General features: G+C 46.9%; 1 protein-coding gene across 3 annotated transcripts in view; it reads right to left on the bottom strand.

The window, feature by feature from the left end:
• The window catches only part of LOC135504566 (helicase ARIP4-like), a 65,518-nt gene that overhangs the window by 9,383 nt on the left and 37,863 nt on the right, over positions 1-18,272 (bottom strand). For all 3 annotated transcript variants that reach the window (XM_064923271.1, XM_064923272.1, XM_064923273.1), the window contains 15 exons: positions 11,513-11,741; positions 10,753-10,889; positions 10,449-10,580; positions 8,453-8,685; positions 8,022-8,204; positions 7,674-7,807; positions 6,741-6,934; positions 6,009-6,351; positions 5,586-5,763; positions 5,180-5,392; positions 4,860-4,978; positions 4,447-4,562; positions 1,337-1,436; positions 904-1,109; positions 102-277 (listed from right to left, as the gene is read on the bottom strand). In XM_064923271.1, the coding sequence (XP_064779343.1) occupies positions 102-277; positions 904-1,109; positions 1,337-1,436; positions 4,447-4,562; positions 4,860-4,978; positions 5,180-5,392; positions 5,586-5,763; positions 6,009-6,351; positions 6,741-6,934; positions 7,674-7,807; positions 8,022-8,204; positions 8,453-8,685; positions 10,449-10,580; positions 10,753-10,889; positions 11,513-11,741 (2,693 nt within the window). The remainder of the gene's footprint in view (positions 1-101; positions 278-903; positions 1,110-1,336; positions 1,437-4,446; positions 4,563-4,859; positions 4,979-5,179; positions 5,393-5,585; positions 5,764-6,008; positions 6,352-6,740; positions 6,935-7,673; positions 7,808-8,021; positions 8,205-8,452; positions 8,686-10,448; positions 10,581-10,752; positions 10,890-11,512; positions 11,742-18,272) is intronic.

The raw sequence follows: 18,272 nt of genomic DNA, 5'->3' as shown, positions 1-18,272 counted from the left end.
TGTAGTGTGTGTACATAGATAATCTGTTACCTTGGTGACTAAGTGAGGGTAGAGCTGGCAGGCCTGTCTGATGTAGTGTGTGTACATAGATGATCTGTTACCTTGGTGACTAAGTGAGGGTAGAGCTGGCAGGCCTGTCTGATGCTCGCCTCCATCTCCTGGCGGGACTGCAGCTGCACCTGTGACACGTCAGGCTCCTCCTCCACAAAGTGCAGCAGAGACTCCACCTCACGCCGTGTGAACGACAGCATGGGGTTCAGGTCATCCACCACTCGGTCTGCAGAGAAGAGGGATTGAGGGAAGGAATCAGTCTACTACACCAATACAGAGAAGAAGATAGTGCGCCTTCAGACCCTCCCTGTGTGCATAGGACCATCAGCAGCTAAATGAAAAGGCATCGGCGTGCCACATGAAACGTGGCATACAGCAAACCCTGGCTGTGTAAACAAATGGAATAAACCTGATGTTATTTTTCAACTAAAATTCTAAGAGCGTGGGCCTTTTCTGTTTGTGTGTACAGCAGAGCTGAAATTGGAGAGGACCGATGCATCGTGTTTTTAAAAAACAATTGCGTCAAAGCACTTTGGCCGTGGTGCACGTGAAGTAGAGTAGGGATGCAATGGAGTGCACTTAGCCTGAGAGGAGTCATGACTTCGCAGAGCCCGACAGAGCTCAGAGGACTGCTGTGCATCACACACAATGCAGTGTGTGCGAGTGAAGTGGACTGGCTGGATGAAGTGCAACTAGCAGGGGGGGCTTGGGGTAAGCGTAGACTCTGCAGTACCGATAGAGGTTCACGCAATAGTAAGCCTAGTAGACTCAGCAGGCCAGTGTGTAGTCCGTATGTAGTCAGTATCTATTCTATTCCATTCTATACGTTTGTTTGGTTAGCTGGTTACTTACCAGACATGCCCTGCTTGGAGATCTGTCGGTCGTAGATCTTCTTCTCCAGGGTGAAGTCACAGACCAGGCGGAAGATGTGGCAGGGTTTCTTCTGGCCGTAGCGGTACACTCTACACACAGCCTGGGCGTCGTGACAGGGGTTCCAGGAGGCATCGAAAACCACCACGCGGTTAGCCCCGATCAGGTTTACCCCCAGGCAGCCAGCCCTGGGGATGGGGAGAAGCACACGTCACTGACCTGAGGTGTGTATGTTTTGTGTGTGTACGACTGTGTGTGTGTGAGACTGTGTGTGTGTGTGTGTGTGTGTGTGAGAGAGTGTGTGTATATGAGGGACTGTGTTTGTAACGAACGTGGTTTCTAGTGTGACTGTACAGAAGCAGGATTATAAACAAATGATAATTATTTCTACCAGTGTGTTCCTGAGGTCTATTACCTGGTGGAAAGCAGAAAGACCAAAGTGGAGGTGTTGGACGGGTCGTTGAACTGGTTGATGAGTCTCTCTCTCTCGGAGGCAGACGTGCTCCCATCCAGTCCTAAAGCAAGGAACCATAGAAAGAGTCATTCCCCGGTCTCCAACACGCAGGCACCAAGAACAATGGAGAGATACCAAGATAACCAGCAGGTGGCGATAGCCAATGTAAGTCAATAGGAGAATCGGCAGCATGGGTTGGAGAGGCTGAATAACACGTGTATAGCTACAGTAAAAGATATCACTGGATAAATGGGAGTCAGGGAGATGTGAAGACAGCAGTGGTTGAGACATTTTAGAAACTGTATTAAAGATTTTAAAAACGGAAATATCACATATACATAAGCATTCAGACCCCTCTACTCAGTACTTTGTTGAAGCACCTTTGGCAGTTATTACAGGCTCCAGTATTCATGGGGAGGACGCTACAAGCTTGGCACCTATATTTAGTGAGTTTCTCCCATTTTTCTTTGCAGATCCTCTCAAGCTCTGTCAGGTTGGATAGGAAGCATCGCTGCACAGCTATTTTCAGGTCTCTCCAGAGATGTTCGATCGGGTTCAAGTCCAGGGTTCAACATGGAGCAGGTTTTCATCAAGGATCTCTGTCATTTTCTCTGTTCATCTATCCCTCAATCCTGACTGGTATCCCAGTCCCTGCCGCTGAAAAACATCCCCACAGCATGATGCTGCCACCACCATGCTTCACCGTAGGGATGGTATTGGCCAGGTGATGAGCGGTGCCTGGTTTCCCCCAGATGTGACGCTTGGCATTCAGGCCAAAGAGTTCAATATTGGTTTCATCAGACCAGAGAATCTTGTTTCTCATGGTCTTTGAGTACTTTAGGTGCCTTTTGGCAAACTCCAAGCAGGCAGTTGTGTGCCTTTTACCGAGGAGTGGCTTCCATCTGGCCACTCTACCATAAAGGCCTGATTGGTGGAGTGCTGCAGAGATGGTTGTCCTTCTGGAAGATTCTCCCATGTAACCAGAGGAACTCTGGAGCTCAGTTTGCTCAGTTTGCCCAGGCGGCCAGCTCTAGGGAGAGTTTTGGTGGTTCCAGACTTCTTCCATTTAAGAATGATGGAGGTCCCTGTGTGCTTGGGGACCTTCAATGCTGCAGAAATGTGTTGGTACCCTTCCCCAGATCTGTGCCTTGACACGATCCTGTCTCGGAGCTCTACAGACAATTCCTTCAACCTCATGGCTTGGTTTTTGCTCTAACATGCACTGTCAACTGAGGGACCTTATATAGACAGGTGTGCACCTTTCCAAATCACGTCCAATCAATTGAATTCACCACAGGTGGACTACAATTAGTGGTGTAAGGGACCGTAGTTACTCCGTGGTCCGTACGGTTCGGACGCGGTTCGGCACGCACGGGAACCCAAAGTTGAACCATCATAGTGTGAAATACTGTTTTACTGCCGCTGCTACCTTTTAAAGGAATAATTCCCGAAATCTCGATGCAGAGTTGCAGTGAAAAGACAAAGACAAGACAGATGCCGTGTTTCACTCTGAAGACTGAAGGTTGAGTTGATATATATATATTTTTTAAAGGCAGTTGCGTGTACTGTTCACGTTAACGAGGCATGTTGAATCCCAACGAATCAATCCTGGATGCTCGCGTTGCAAAAGGTCACGTGGAAAAAAAAGCGCAATGACAGCCATGGCTAGCGGAGGAGCTGAAGAACTGGCTTCATTTAAGTCTCATGTATGGGAGAATTTTGGCTTCCCTGTCAAATATGACGACGGAAGAAGGGTGAGTGTGTAGGCATTGTGCCACAAGAAAGCCGTATGATCATGTAAATACATCGGGCGTGGCCACACATTTAAAGCGTTATCACCCTGGTGTGTCAGTGACGGGAGCCAACTCAGCCAAGAAGACAACAACTTCTCACCGTGGCATTTAAGCAGCCCTTTGCTGCAGACTCAGACCGGGCTGAAGCCATCACCAAATCTATTGGGATGTTTGTCGCTGCAGACATGAGGCCATACGCTGTTGTGGAAAACAAAAGGGATCCAAAATATGATGAAAGTGCTTGAGCCACGCTACGAAATCCCCTCGCGCCCCCACTTCAGTGGCACAAATCCTGCGCAGGTACTGCTAAGGAGCAGTAGCAGAGTGCAAGCTAGAGAGGCCCGATAGCAATATCCCAACCACCAAATAAATGCAGTGATAGAGGCTGGACTGGGGCCACACATAGCTTGCTTTGCACATGTGATCAATGTAGCATCCCAAAGGGGAATGTCAGTGAACCAGATGGACGCCTCCTTGGGAGGATCAGGAAGGTGGTTTCCTCTTTCCACCGAAGCACAACAGCCGCTCATGTGCTTGAGACCAAGCAGGAAATGTTACAGCTACAGACCCACAAGCTCAGACACCACGTCACAACAAGATGGACCTCCACTTATGACATGTTGGAGAGCTATCTTGAGCGGCAGTGACAGGCAAGACCCTGAAAAAAAACGTTAAGACATCGTCACCTTGTCTGATGATGACGTGAACGTGGCAGAGGAGGTCCTCCAGGAGCTCAAACCCCTCAAAACTCAACCCTATTGAGCACAGAAACAGTCTGTGTCCATGATCCTACCTCTGAAAACAAGGATTCTACAATCCGTGGCCCTAGTGAGGAATGGCGGCACAGTCACTAGAGATGTCAAGGCTGCCATTTGAGCGGACCTGAATGCCAGATACCCACCCACCCAAAACCGCGATCCGAACCGGGAGTTTTGTGATCTGTTGCACCACTAACTCCTAATCAAGTTGTAGAAACAGGAGGCACCTGAGCTCCAGTTTGAGTCCCATAGCAAAGGATCTGAATACTTATGTAAATAAGGTATGTCTTTTCTTCAATTTGCAAACATTTCTAAAAACCTGTTTTCCCGCTTGGTTATTATGGGTTAGTGTGTGTAGATTGATGAGGAACATATCTTAAAAAAAATAATCAATTTTAGAACAAGGCTGTATGTATAACGTAACAAAAAGGGGTCTGAATACTTTACGAATGCACTGTATGTATGCATGTATATGTACACACACACAAATACAGTCATGGGAAGCACAAATAAAACATACTGTAGTAGTTGTGGTTGCGGAGCCAGTTTTGGTTGTGGCCCTCTCTGGCACTGCCCGCCGGTATGGGCCTCTTGGCCAAGAACTCCTCGATGACCGAGAGGGTGGACAAACTCTGGCTGCAGGAGACATAGAGGAGAGGGCGATACGGTGAGGAAGGGTCCCAGGAAATTACAGTCAAACTAATTAAACCAGTCTATATATGCTGCCAATTTACATTTACGTCATTTGGCAGACACTCTTTTCCAGAGCAACATACAGGAGCAATTAGGGTTAAGTGCCTTGCTCAAGGGCACAGAGGCTCGGCTACCTGCCGCCGGTTAAGATTTTACATGGCTAAAAGAAAAACGTGTAAAAACTTAAGATCAAAACAGTAAACAAAATAGTCAAACGTGAGGTCTTGTTTTTGTGCCGACCTGAAGACCAAGATCTTGTCTCCCTTCCTGACGCTCTCGTCAATCAGGTGGAACAGCAGGACCATCTTAGCAGAGTTCTCCAAAATCCCTGGCTTATAGTCAGACATGATCTCCCTCGCCTGCAACAGAGAGAGCGCGAGAGAGATAAGTCAGTACAGTGTAATTGTAGTGCACAGGTAATAACCAGTTTTCACTGAAACCTATGCTAAATGAGCAGTCCTCAAATTGTTTCCCAAGCGGCATAAATCCACGATGACAACCAACTGCCACTTAAACGGAGTGGAAAACCAAAGGCTTGGCAGTGAAGTGTGGCTGCGTACCCATTCGTAGGTGATGACCTGATTGGCCTTCTCCTGCAGAGCGTTGAGACTCAGCCCTCCGATGCTGTTGGGGTCCTCCGGAGTCTTGCCCTTCTGGTTGGGGGCGGGGCAGCGGGCATGGCTGTTGGTGATGTCATCCAGGTCCAGGTCCTGCTCATTGGCCAGATTCTCCTTCTGCAGTGCCTCGTACAGCACGTCTGTGTGGTTCCAGATCTGGTGCAGGCAAACATTACTACAATATTAGGATGACGTCTGAATGAAAATGTGGACATGTATACAGAATATGATATACATGTACTTCACAACGGTTTTTAATTCCTGTGCATGCCAAAACAGAGAGCCACACACACACACACACACACACACACACACACACACACACACACACACACACACACACACACACCTTGCAGCAGACGCAGAAGGCCTTGAGTGGGTTGAGGCTGAGCCAGCCGCTGTTGCCTGCCTCTCTGAAGCGGTTCATAAACTCTGTGTAGAGGGCCCTCTGCAGGGGCGACAGTCGCACCAGTATCACGTGCTCATCCTTGGAGGGGAGCTGGTCTCTCAACACGTCGTGACCACGCCTGGGAACAAACACAACCCGAGTTAGACCACAAATATCTCTGCCGTATACTGTGGGTCTCCACGTTCACGAACAAACACAACCAGACTACAACTAGAATCTCTATTTGAAAGTGCTTTTTAGTCCAGGAACAGACTTCATCTGGGAAACTGGCCTATAAAGTGTCCCTGAAAAGAGATACTGCACTAGTATCAGTTCATCTGGGTTCTAACCAGCTGTACCAAGCCAGAGATCTCTCAGTCTCACCTCTGGACAAAGCCCTCCAGCAGGCTATGTAGGACATGACTTCGGTATCTCATCAGTTGGACGTCCTGCGGCGTGCTGTCCACACACTGCCCGTTCAGAATGGGCCTCTCAAACATGTTACTGAACTCCTGCCTGGTGCCCAGGAAGTCAGGCCTGACAAAGTCCACCATGCACCAGTACTCTATCAGGTTGTTCTGGAGGGGGTATCCCGTGAGGACCACACGCCGCCGGGTACGGATGTTCTTCAGGGCCTGCGAGGTGCTGGCGTGGCAGTTCTTAATGCGGTGGCCCTCGTCACAGATCACCAAGTCCGGGCCGGGGCGAGACAGGGCCTTCTCTATGCCTACAGGAGGGTAGAGGAAGAGAGAGAGAGAGAGAGAGAGAGAGAGAGAGAGAGAGAGAGAGCGAGAGTGGGGGGGGTGTCAAGTTAAGAGCCATTTCAGGTACAATGGTAGCCCTGAAGATGTGTATGTAGGAGTACGATCCAAGCAATTACTTTATGTTCAAATTCATCTGTGTGACTCATGTTATCTGAGTCACTCATAAATGGCAGCTGTGAGTCATGCTAAAGTGACGGAGCTACTGTGTGACTGTTATCTACAGTAACATGGGTTCTAACAAAGGGTGACGCATTAGATCGAGAAAAAGCCTTGTGTGCAGATGGCCTTGCGTTGATGTAAGAAAAGCTGCCATGGTCTGAAAAGTGCAGACCGTGCCCTTTGACCTACTGACCTTTGAGGAGCTCCTGATGCCGGTCCTCTTCGTCCAGGTCGATGACCACCGGTCCTTGGGCCTTCTTGGACTTCTTCCGGCCCGCCACAAAGCTCTTCTTCAGGGACAGCAGGCGATACATCTCATATCCCATCAGGAGCACGCCGCCGTCCCGCGACCAGTCAGAGATCACCTTCGCTCTGGTGGTCGTGGTTCTGGGAAAAGAAGAAGAAGACAGAACGCACACAGAAAGAAAGAGAGCGCAGAGAGAAAGAGCAGAGAGAGAAAGAGCAGAGAGAACAGAGGAAAAGAGATAGCACATCAGTGACAATGTTCGACACATAACAGCACAGCCATTTAGACACATTTAAGTAGACTGGAAGTAGTGACACACTTTTTTAAACAAACATTTCCCTGGTTCCTGTACAGTCGGGATCATTGACTGATAACTCTGCAACACTGTGTGGTTTGTCTGATGAGCACGGCCAGGCTTACAGAGAGACTTATTAACACATGGAAAAAATGATAGAGCCAGCTGCCAAAGACTCGGCTTCACTTCACTCACAGAGAGGGAGGGAGCGAGGGAGGGAGGGGTCGATAGAGGACAGGATGAGGAACAGCAAGAAAGGGAGAGAAAGAGAGGGATGGAGCAGAGGAAGCGATTAGGTCACTGGGTCAACTGCTATGGCAAGTCTGCAGGAGAGCAGTAGTGTGTGTGTGCCAAGCTGTGTGCGATGGAAAGCCACACACTTGATACACAGCAGTGGAGAGCTAGAGCCATATCTTAGACAGTTGTGTGACGCAGAACACTTAAGCAGAAGCAGAGCGAGGGCTATGAGTGAATCATCTCTAGTCTCGCACAAACACAAAACCATGATCAAGCCTAAGGCGGCTTCAGCTTTTAAAGAGGAGGGAATGGGATATCTCCGTTCCCAGAGAGGACGGGAAACTCACTTGTGCTCGTCGTTCAGGATGTGGACCTTGAAGGTGCGCGGGGAGACCTGGGTGGGGTCCACGTCCATGGGTAGCGCATCAAAGGTCGGGACCCAGAGGTTAAATTCGGCCAGCCAGTTCTGTAGCGTGTTGACCTATATAAAAATATACATATAGAGAGAGAAAGAGTGTGCGGAAGAGTAAATTCTCAGTCAAGAGACCACAAGCTACATCCGGTATGTACGCAAGTAGGCATTTCACTGTTAGTCCACCCCTGTTGTTTACAACGCATGTGACGAATAACATTTGATTTGATTACAAAGGGAACACCGAACGCAGAGAGAGAACAGAGTACAGGAAGTCACTCACAGGCACGATGGCGAGCACAGTGTGGGCCTGGGTGTGTCTGAGCACAACGTCTATGAAGGAGATGACCTGCAGGGTCTTGCCCAGGCCCATGCTGTGGGCCAGGATACAGCCGAAGCCACCGCTGCTCTCATAGCGCTCCAGAGACTCAACCAGATTGTCATAGAGGAAACGGATCCCACCGATCTGACAGAGAAAAGAGAGAGAGAGAGAGAGAAGAAGTGGGATCATTAGAATCAACTCATTAAAATTGTTGCATTTGTTTGACTGCATTGTATACAATGGTTCGTCTCTATGGGGTTTCCCCAGAGACAGACGAACTTCATTGAAAGTGCTTTTTAGGCTTAATATGGATCAGGGAAACGGTCCCTATACTAACTGCTAGGCTGCCTGTGTTAACGAGAAAATCCATGTCTGTACTGAGTCAGTTGTACCTGATGAGGTTTGACGACCCGGGCCAGCTGAGGGGAGAGGAACAGGTCTGCCTCCTCGGTTGGGTGGTTCAGGTTGACCAAGACACGCCCCTGGGCGTCCGGTTGGTTCACAGCGTCGTTTGCGTGGGCGCCGGTCGCCTCGGGTGCCGCCGACCGGTCCTCCTCCTCCTCATTGGTGGACTCGCTGCTGATCTGTAGGGCGTCGTCCTCGTCGGAGCTCAGCTCGATCACGTCTACGGTTGACAAAGGGAAAAGAAAAAGAGGGACACAGTGTTTTTGTTAGTATTGTAGATGGAAATGGAGAAACAGTTAATATATATCTACATCAGGGATAGGCAACTTGGCAACCGGGGTGGGGCCCATTGATCATCAGTTATATTAAAAACGGCACCCGATGGAAAAACGTGTAGAATTGCAGGAAATGATCTTTACAATGTCAGGAGGGGGGCCGCTAAAATGTTTTGCTGGTGAGCCTCTGCGGTCCCCTCATGATGAGTTCCGTTTTTTTGTGGCCCCCACCCACATCAAAGTTGCCCATCCCTGATGCATATAATACCCCGTTTCCATTGCATTGTGCAGTTGTCTTTTGATCAAAACAGTCATTTTGACCATTATGTTACACAATACTGCCTAACATACGGGGTGGCAGGGTAGCCTAGTAGTTAGAGCGTTGGACTAGCAGCCGAAAGGTTGCAAGTTCAAATTCCCGAGTTGACAAGGTACAAATCTGTCGTTCTGCCCCTGAACAGGCAGTTAACCCACTGTTCCTAGGCCGTCATTGAAAATAAGAATTTGTTCTTAACTGACTTGCCTAGTTAAATAAAGGTTAAAAAAATACAAATAAACTAAATATTATATTCGATTCAACAATTAGTGTTTCAATAACACCATTTCTCCAAAAGATGGCATGTGTTTTCACAAACTCTATGAAATGAAAGTAAAAAAATAATAATTCTGCCATTATATTTGTCTTCGTATCTTTAGGTAAGCAAATCTTTAAAAAAAAAAGTTCCCACCTGACCTGTCCTCGTCTCAAATAGCCACGTCAAAATCGGTTTGCCCCAAAAAATAAAGATTATATCCATAGCTTCTAAATGGCTCTCCACGTCATCTATATTAGGTGATAAGTAACGTTTGTTAGACATAGGCCATCCTCCATGCCACATCTGAAGTCTAACAAACGTTACTTATCACTTAATATAGATGACGTGGAGAGCCATTGATAGAGGGCTTATATAAATCTGGTGAATAGGTGGTTATACAAGTTAGATTATCGTAGTGGAGGACGGTTTATATAACCCTGGGCAGAAATGTCACCTTGCTGCCTGGGCTGAGGCTGGCTGGCGCTGGCTGGGGCTGGCTGGCGCTGGCATTAACCAGGATTAACCAGCTATTTGCTCCATAAACCAACTTCCATTTCTGACATTGTCACCTTATCCTGCCTTCCCTCATACACAGGACCCAGCAACACCAGGCCGGTCTCTGATGAACCCCCTTCCACCCCGCTGGCTTTAATTGGGAACGGATCTGTTCGGTGTGGATCTATACCCACAAGCAGACTGGTGTGTGTGTGTGTGTCTGTGTGAATAAGTGTCTGTCAGCAGGGGAAAACGATGCCCACCGGAGCTTACATAGTTCTATACTATAGCGACTCTCCTTTTCTAGCCAGCTAATCCATCTAAGACTGCTCAGAACCGGTCCCAGTCGATAACTAACCCATGCTATCTTGAGCTAATTTCATGAAGCACTTTCAGAAAAGGTACACTCTACAGCGAGACCATTTCCATTACTTGACACACAGTACGTATCTGACCCACACAAGGTCATTTCTGTTTATAAGGTATAATGAGTGACATTGAAAACCTAGAGAAACGGGTCATAACATTACCAAGCATATCAAACTATGGAAATCTGTCCACCTGGCGCAGGACGACCACAGTCAGTCTCCATTTTAATGAGCGATACTATGTGTGTCTCATAGTGACTGGGGTCTCACCTTGTTTTGGGGCGTGTGCTTCTGTGATCAGAGCCTTGGAGTCGTCCTCGCTGACATTAGTGGTGCTGTAACTGGTGCTCAGGCATATCACATGGTCCCGTTCGGCCACGCTAGCAGACACACTCTGATCTCCTGGAGGGGACAGAGGCAGATATGCAGTGGTTAGTTACCGGAGTGGGTTAAGTATCAAGTCAGTACATTGAAATTATGATATTTTATATTTCAATACAAATACATTTCTGATTTGACACAAACATTTCTGATTTCACCCTCCAGCTATCAATCATGTGTGTGTGTGTCCTACCTGGAGTGTACTCGGGTAGCAGGGGAACGGGGAAGTGCCCTTCCTTCCTCTGCTGCTCCAGCCTCTGCCGCCTCTCTAGCTCCTCCTGCTGGGCAGCTTTGGTCACCGCCTCCAACTGGTGCTCCCTCAACAGCATTCTATATCCCAGAGAGTGAGGGAGAGTAGAGATCTCAGAATAGGCCTCAGGCATCCATCTCTGTTATAGGGCCAACAGACTGACTAGAGTGTGCCAGATTGCATGGGGATACAGTACATTACTAATGCTGTATGTGTTTAGTGCAAACTCGGTCCTCAGGACAAAAAAAGGTTTAATTTAATTATTATTATTTTTTTTTAAATGTGGGGGTCTGGAGGACAGAGTTTGGGAAACGCTGGTTTAGAGTGTATTTGTGTGCATGTCTGTTTATCGCCATATGGGTGTTTGTGAGTATATCTGTCTGTGTGTGAGAGAGAGCTTTAATAATGTAATAAACACTTGGGAAATAATCCCACTCATGGCAGCGTGGTTGACTTGTTGCCAGACTGAGTAATACAGAGATCTTCTTCATTCACGAGAGAAAACCAGCGAGACAGGCTAGAGAACACTGGAGAACACAGCATTAGATGCACTACGTGTACAGTAGGGATGATTAAGATCACAAGTTAGGGAATTAATGGTTGAGTATCACTGTTCATTGTTCATCTTTGAAGTTGGTTAAGGGCCTATATTGGATGTTGCTCTCTGTATATGTGCGAGTTTGGATGTTGTAAGAGGTCATACCTGATGTTCCTCCTCATGTGTGCGGGTTTGTTGGAGTAGGAGAGGGAGCTCTTTTTGGTTTCCCTCAGGGATCGCGTGGGGGTTTGGCTCTCGGGCCGTGAGGACGGTCGAGAGGGGTGGGTCGGCGTCTCCCCCGAGGGTGAGGTAGATGGGGCGGTGCACTGCCATCTCGCAGAGTCCCCTCCCTGCGCTTCATTCTCCGAGCTGAAGGGAGCGCTATGAGGCTGGTCTGTGGAGAGAGAAAGAGGGAGGAGATCACGATATGCAAGACGTAAAATCAAGGAAAATGTTTGTCGATTGAACACCTAGAAAGTCATGCTGTATAACAGGGCATGGATTTCTCCATCACTGAAGGAGAGGTATAGACTGATTCAAGAACAGTTTAAAAAAAAGACCCAGAACGATTTATATTTAAGATCCATTGAGACAGTAGTACTTTGTGTTTAGGAAGGAGTAACTTGGCCAGAGCTGGATACGACTCTGTCTGGCCCTCCTTCCCTGCAGACAGGAGGCACTCTGGACTAGATCTGAGGTGCTTATGTAAGTGCTCATAAACATGAAGCACTTATGAAACACTGAGCGCTGGTGCTGGGGTTATGGGCAGGGGGGCTTTTGGTGCTTCATGGACAGACCGCTTTAAATCACCAGCTTTGTCAGTCAAAGATACTGCCCACATAAACAGCCCCCCCCCTCCCCTCTCAATATGAACCACATACATCTCAACTGTCTCATTGTAGCCAACATTGACAGGCCCAATCCAACCCAATACAGCTCAACCCAGACCCACCTAACCAAGAGCAAAATAGACAAAGCAAATACAGTGCCTTCAGAAAGTATTCACACCCCGTGACTTTTTTCATTTTGTTTTGTGTTACAACCTGATTTTGAGGAGGTAGGAACACCTGGAGCTTGTTGTTTCATTGAGGTTGCATCCAAAACAGCACCCTATACACTGCACCCTGGTCAAAACAGCACCCTATACACTGCACACTGGTCAAGACAGCACCCTATACACTGCACCCTGGTCAAAACAGCACCCTATACACTGCACCCTGGTCAAAACAGCACCCTATACACTGCACCCTGGTCAAAACAGCACCCTATACACTGCACCCTGGTCAAGACAGCACCCTATACACTGCACCCTGGTCAAAACAGTACCCTATATACTGCACCCTGGTCAAAACAGCATCATATACACTGCACCATGGTCAAAACAGTACCCTATATACTGCACTCTGGTCAAAAAAGTACCCTATATACTGCACCCTGGGAACATTTAAGGAGTAAAAAGTACATTATTTTCTTTAGGAATACAGTGAAGTAAAAGTTGTCAAAAAATATAAACAGTAAAGTAAAGTACAGATACCCCAAAAACTACTTAAGTAGTACTTTAAAGTATAGTTACTTAAGCACTTTAACCCAATGACAAAAACCGGTGCACCTGGCATCTACTAACATGCCCTGTTCAAAGGCACATTCATATTTTGTCTTGCCCATTCACCCTCTGAATGGCACACAATCCATGTCTCAATTGTCTCAAGGCTTAAAAATCCTTCATTAACTTGTCTCCTCTCCTTCATCTACACTGATTGATGTGGATTTAACAGGGGACATCAAAGGATCATAGCTTTCACCTGGATTCACCTGGTCAGTCGATGTCATGGAAAGAGCTGGTGTTCCTAATGTTTTGTACACTCAGTGTACATAGAGGTTACTGAATGGTTGGGCACCAAACCCTTCCCATATGAAATAGGTAATTAAACCATTTAGGGATACGCAATGTAATCCAGAAGATTGTTTAAAGTTTGTGTAAGTCTACTTGTTGTATATCTGGGCTTTGTCCCTCCGTTACAGCCCTTGTAAAATTACAGACGTCAAAATTCTCTCTGGGACGGATCATAGCTTAAAATGACCTGTAGGAAGCAAATCCTTTGTCGATTGCCAGGCATTTTATCAGTCCTTGCTCTACATCACCAGTAACTCCCCCCTCCCTGCACTGGGTCAAAGGTTGAAAAAAGGGAAGAAAACAGACTGAAACAGAGAATTCAGAAAACAAATGTTTTCTGTAGCATGCCTTAATGAACATGACCCTGGTGTTAGGGCCAGGGCCAAACCCATGCAAAAGGAGACTTACAAAAAAAACTATCTTTCAAAAATTCATGAAGGGTGAGACAAAGGTGTGGAGTGGTTAGCGTCTTCCAAAATCAAGCATCGACTTGCTAACAGCAGAGCCTTGCTGTTTAATATTTATTTTGTGCATGCAGCAAACGGTGAGTGGCATTTTTGAGTTACTTGTATAACTTTATGAGCTGGTAGGTCTGTCCTGCAAATAGTTTAGGCCAGAGACTGTATAACATGTTAACCCTGCCCTCGTTAGCATTTTTTTTAAATGGGGATTTGTCATGTACTTGTTAGCATTGCTAACCTTCAGATTACAGATGCTCAGTGGGGTTTGAAAATTGTGCCCCTAGTGTTCAGTGCCGGTATTAACAAATATCCCAGGATGGCACAAGGTCGGTATGAAGGTATGACAATCTGGATACCTCCCAAGCCTAATGTGCGTGACCGGTGTAGTAAGCATGTTTATGCAATAGCCGGCACTAAGCCTATTAATAGCTAGGTCAGCTTTGATGATCAAGATCCTCAATTACCCCAACCCTCCTGCCATCAAGACAAAACCCATTGGCACCAGGGGGGTGGTGTGGGATGGTAGGTTATGTTAAGGCTTTACCATGTAGACCAAAGCCTCATCAGGCCAAGTTAAACTAGCCGGCATCCAAACATGAATTAACAGCGTCACTCTATATCGTTAAGCGATTCTGGATTAGTATTGCTATAGGAGCCTCTGACCAGGTGAGTTGCCAGTGGACGCACACACACCTTGAGGAGAACGTCAGCACTGTCCAACCAAACAGTGGGGACACGATGTTACAGTACACAACCCACCGTTACATAACCAAAATAAGTTCCATTCTCCCAACACAGGACCCAGGAAACCAAAAAAATAAACTTTCTGAATGGTACTGAACAAATCATGGCAATATACAATGTCCCCTGGTTTCTGTGAGCAGGGACGGAGTGGCAATGACACCACACACATTGAGCCGTGGCAGTCGTCCAATCATAATAGCCAGTGAGTTAAAAGGGGCGGTGGCGTCGCGTGACACTGTAGCACGACAGACTATTACTACACAAGGTTGGGGAACATAATACAGGGATATGGGTTAAATCAAACCCCGCCCCCCCAAACTCAGCCGTCCAACCCGAGTAATCCTATTATAGGGAGGGGTGGTCTGACAAAGGACTGCTGGGATATCAAATAGTAAAACAGGCATGGAGTGAAATGAACCGAGGCAAGGAAATGAACCAGTTATTAAAGTCAAATGCCGTAGAATAGGCCTCAGGACCCGACACCACCGACCCCCAACACGGTTTCCTTCCTGGGGACCGGGAGGGGGACAAAGGGCATTCTGAGGGAAACAGTGGACAGCGCTCCCCCTTCAGTACGCCACTAAGCCGTATGTTTGTTTGCTCTTGTGGTGTTATTTTGTGTGGAAAATTCTGCCGTGCCTAGTTGGAGATGAACAATGCAGTGTACCAAAACAGCATCTCTGGTCTCTCTAAACCCACTAGCTAGTAATCCTCTTCAGAGAATACACTGAATACAGAGAATTCACACTCATTCATAATTCTCCTGCCTGGCTCCATTCCACAACCACAGAAAACAGTTACAGTACAAATGGGAGAGGGGATACATTAGTCCTCTGACTGAAGAGACTGTCTCTTATCTATAGACATCACTGGACCTGGGGGCAGGGGTCTACTTTGGGGGGAGGGGAAGGGAGGCAGCCGCAACTGGGGTAGTGGGAGGGGGGTCATATTGGAGGCATTTGAGGCAAAAAACGTCCCCAAAAAACTGACTAACACACAAAAGGTCACCACAGTGACGACAGACTGCCATTCAACTTCCTGCCATAATTCAGCCCAGAAGCATGGAGAATGCAGACAATTTTTTCCACTTCACGCTCTTTCACATTCATTTGACTTGTATGCATACTGTGCTTCTTAAAGGAGCGTCGCATTTACACATGCAGCAGACCTTCCCTGACTCCCTCCCTCTCTCTCTCTCTCTCTCTCCTGTTTCCCCTGTGGCTGACTGACTGACCCCTCCTTCGTATGGAGGGGCTGGGGTTTCTGGGATGGGAGGGGCTGGGGTTTCTGGGATGGGAGGGGTGTAAAGTAGGGGCGTCTTCAAAAAAGCCACAGGGTTACACAACCGTGATACACTGGCTTGGCTGTTTATGTAACACTGGCAGCTCTACAGGCAGCTCTGGCTAGCGTCACGCGGCGCCGACAACAGAGGAGCAGCATGTGCGTAGTACCGAGTACCAAAGACAGACAATTATCAACCCAGAGTGGCAGTGTGCCCTGGAGAATCCCAGGGGGTGCCATGACGACAACAGTGGCTCAAGGTTGTCATGATCTCCCTTGTATGTGCCACTCAGACAATGATTGGTCTCGAAAGAGTAACACTTTCTCTTCACCAATCACTTTTTAACCCAGCGTTTCTCAACCCAGTCATTTCACAAAGTCTATTTGATCTATTCTACCACACTTGACTCAACTTCGGCAACTAATCAAAACATCAAGCCCCTGAAAGTAGGTGTTGGTACACAGTAGAACTTCAAATCGCCACCTTTGCCATTTAACAGCCGGGCATCATTCCAGCAAAGAAACACCCGTTTCAAATAAACACTGGATCTAAATGTAATTGTTTACAAGGTTACCATGGACACATCTTTGATATTCCCACAGTCATCTGCATAAAATTTAAAAAACAACAACATTGGAATCCATCATCGTTGCTAGCCATGGTGACATCAAACGCAAGCTAGCAGTGATCAAATTCGCAGAGCAAAATTCTGGCAAGGCAACAGCCAGGCATTTTGGAATTGATCCAAAACGAGTGAGATAATGACGTCTTCAACGTTTGTCTGAGGTGGACCAGAAAAAGGCAAGTAAATAAATACATGCCTGGCTCAAATAGAAGCCTGTCTTTAATAAGCGCCAGTTGTAGTCAGTGATTTTTTTTATTAACTGAAGTTTTACGGTAGATCAAATATGTGTTGCCATCGATAAAACATGTGAGGAGTTGAGAAACAGTTGAAACTAGGGCTGGGAACTTCCAGGGACCTAACGATACGATATTATCAAGACACTTAGGTGCCCGTACTATATGCATTGTGATTCTCAATATTTATTCTATATGTATTGCGATTCGATACTGTGATTTTGATGTTCCAAACATATTGCTCACTATATGTCTGCTCTAGAGAGACAAGAGGAAATTTGTTTTGATCAGTCATGGAAATAAAAGTGCTGAAAACATGTTCACTATTTAAAAAGATGGAGAACAATATATAGGATGAAAAATAAGCGACTAGCACTACCTAGCAATTTATTTTTTATTTTTTACAAATCAATACTTGGGAGTCAATGCAACTATCGATACACCCCCCCCCCCCCATTTACCAGAGCGAGAACACGCCGCAGAATATAAATGACTAACACTGCAGGTCCCACAAACCACCAAACCAGAATTAGATAAACTAACACAGTGCTTCTGACTGGAGGACGCCTTTTGGTCTACTAGGAACCGAAAAGAACAAGACCAGGTCTGATTAGGGAAAAGATACAAATGGAGAGTCATTTGTTTTTACACTGAGAATTTAATTCACACACACACACATTTTTAAAAAGGGTGAGTGAACTGACCCACTGAGAAAGGAGGAGAAAAAAAAATGGCCCTACGAGAGCGGTCTCCCTCTCTCCATCTACGTCAGTTAAAAGAGATTATAGATTACTCTCAATCCAGCGCACGAGTGAGTTTTACTACAAAAACCAGAGAGAAGACCCTGTGCGCAGCATCACAGCAGCAACACATATTCCCTGAGCGACTACAGGGCACAGAGCAGGAAGACGGCTGGAAGCGTCAATACAGGCCAACTTTTCAGGAGGTCGTCATCAGTTACACATCTGGCCAAAGGTTTTACCAGACAGGCACTAACCAAGAAATTGCAATACGCTTGATTAACTCTCAAGTGGGTATAAATTACACACGGACCATGTGAGCCGGAGGAGATTATTCACAAAAGACACAAATCAGTATCAACCTAATAGAAGGCTTCCTGTGTAAGTTCGACGTGAGAAAGGTCAAGATGTGCCAACTTGGAAGATCTCGGAGTACTGCAGCTGTGAACAAAGGAGGGCTAAGAAAGTGGTCAATAGGCTGTATTGAAATCTATGAGCTCAACGGGTTCTGCCCCTCTCCCTGCGCTTACCACCCCGTGGCAAGGAAGCACAGGAGGATGACCCATTTTCTGTCTCCATTTCTTACTCCTGTTGACACACACACACACACAGGCCACCAGTGCAATGATCATGGACGAAGGTAGAGGGAAGCTTATGTAACGGCAGCCTCTGGCTGTTACATAATCCCAAGAACTGCGCGTCCCGTACACACAAACCCACCTCATCATTCACCTAATCATGTACACACCCAATCATAAACCACCGACAAAACAGGCTGATTTGTACAATTTAGATTCGGTGTTCACAAACAAAACCATATGTTCTATTGCCATCAACAAGGTATGACAGCCCTTCCCCTAAAACAGGGTGTGTGTGTGTGTGTGTGTGTGTGAGTGCAGCAATTTCAACAACAATTGCTTCCATAGGAAACAACCCTCAGAGACCG

Source organism: Oncorhynchus masou, chromosome 18 (genome assembly GCF_036934945.1).
Source record: "Oncorhynchus masou masou isolate Uvic2021 chromosome 18, UVic_Omas_1.1, whole genome shotgun sequence".
Classification (NCBI taxonomy): domain Eukaryota; kingdom Metazoa; phylum Chordata; class Actinopteri; order Salmoniformes; family Salmonidae; genus Oncorhynchus; species Oncorhynchus masou.
This window is presented reverse-complemented; position numbering and strand designations above follow the sequence as displayed.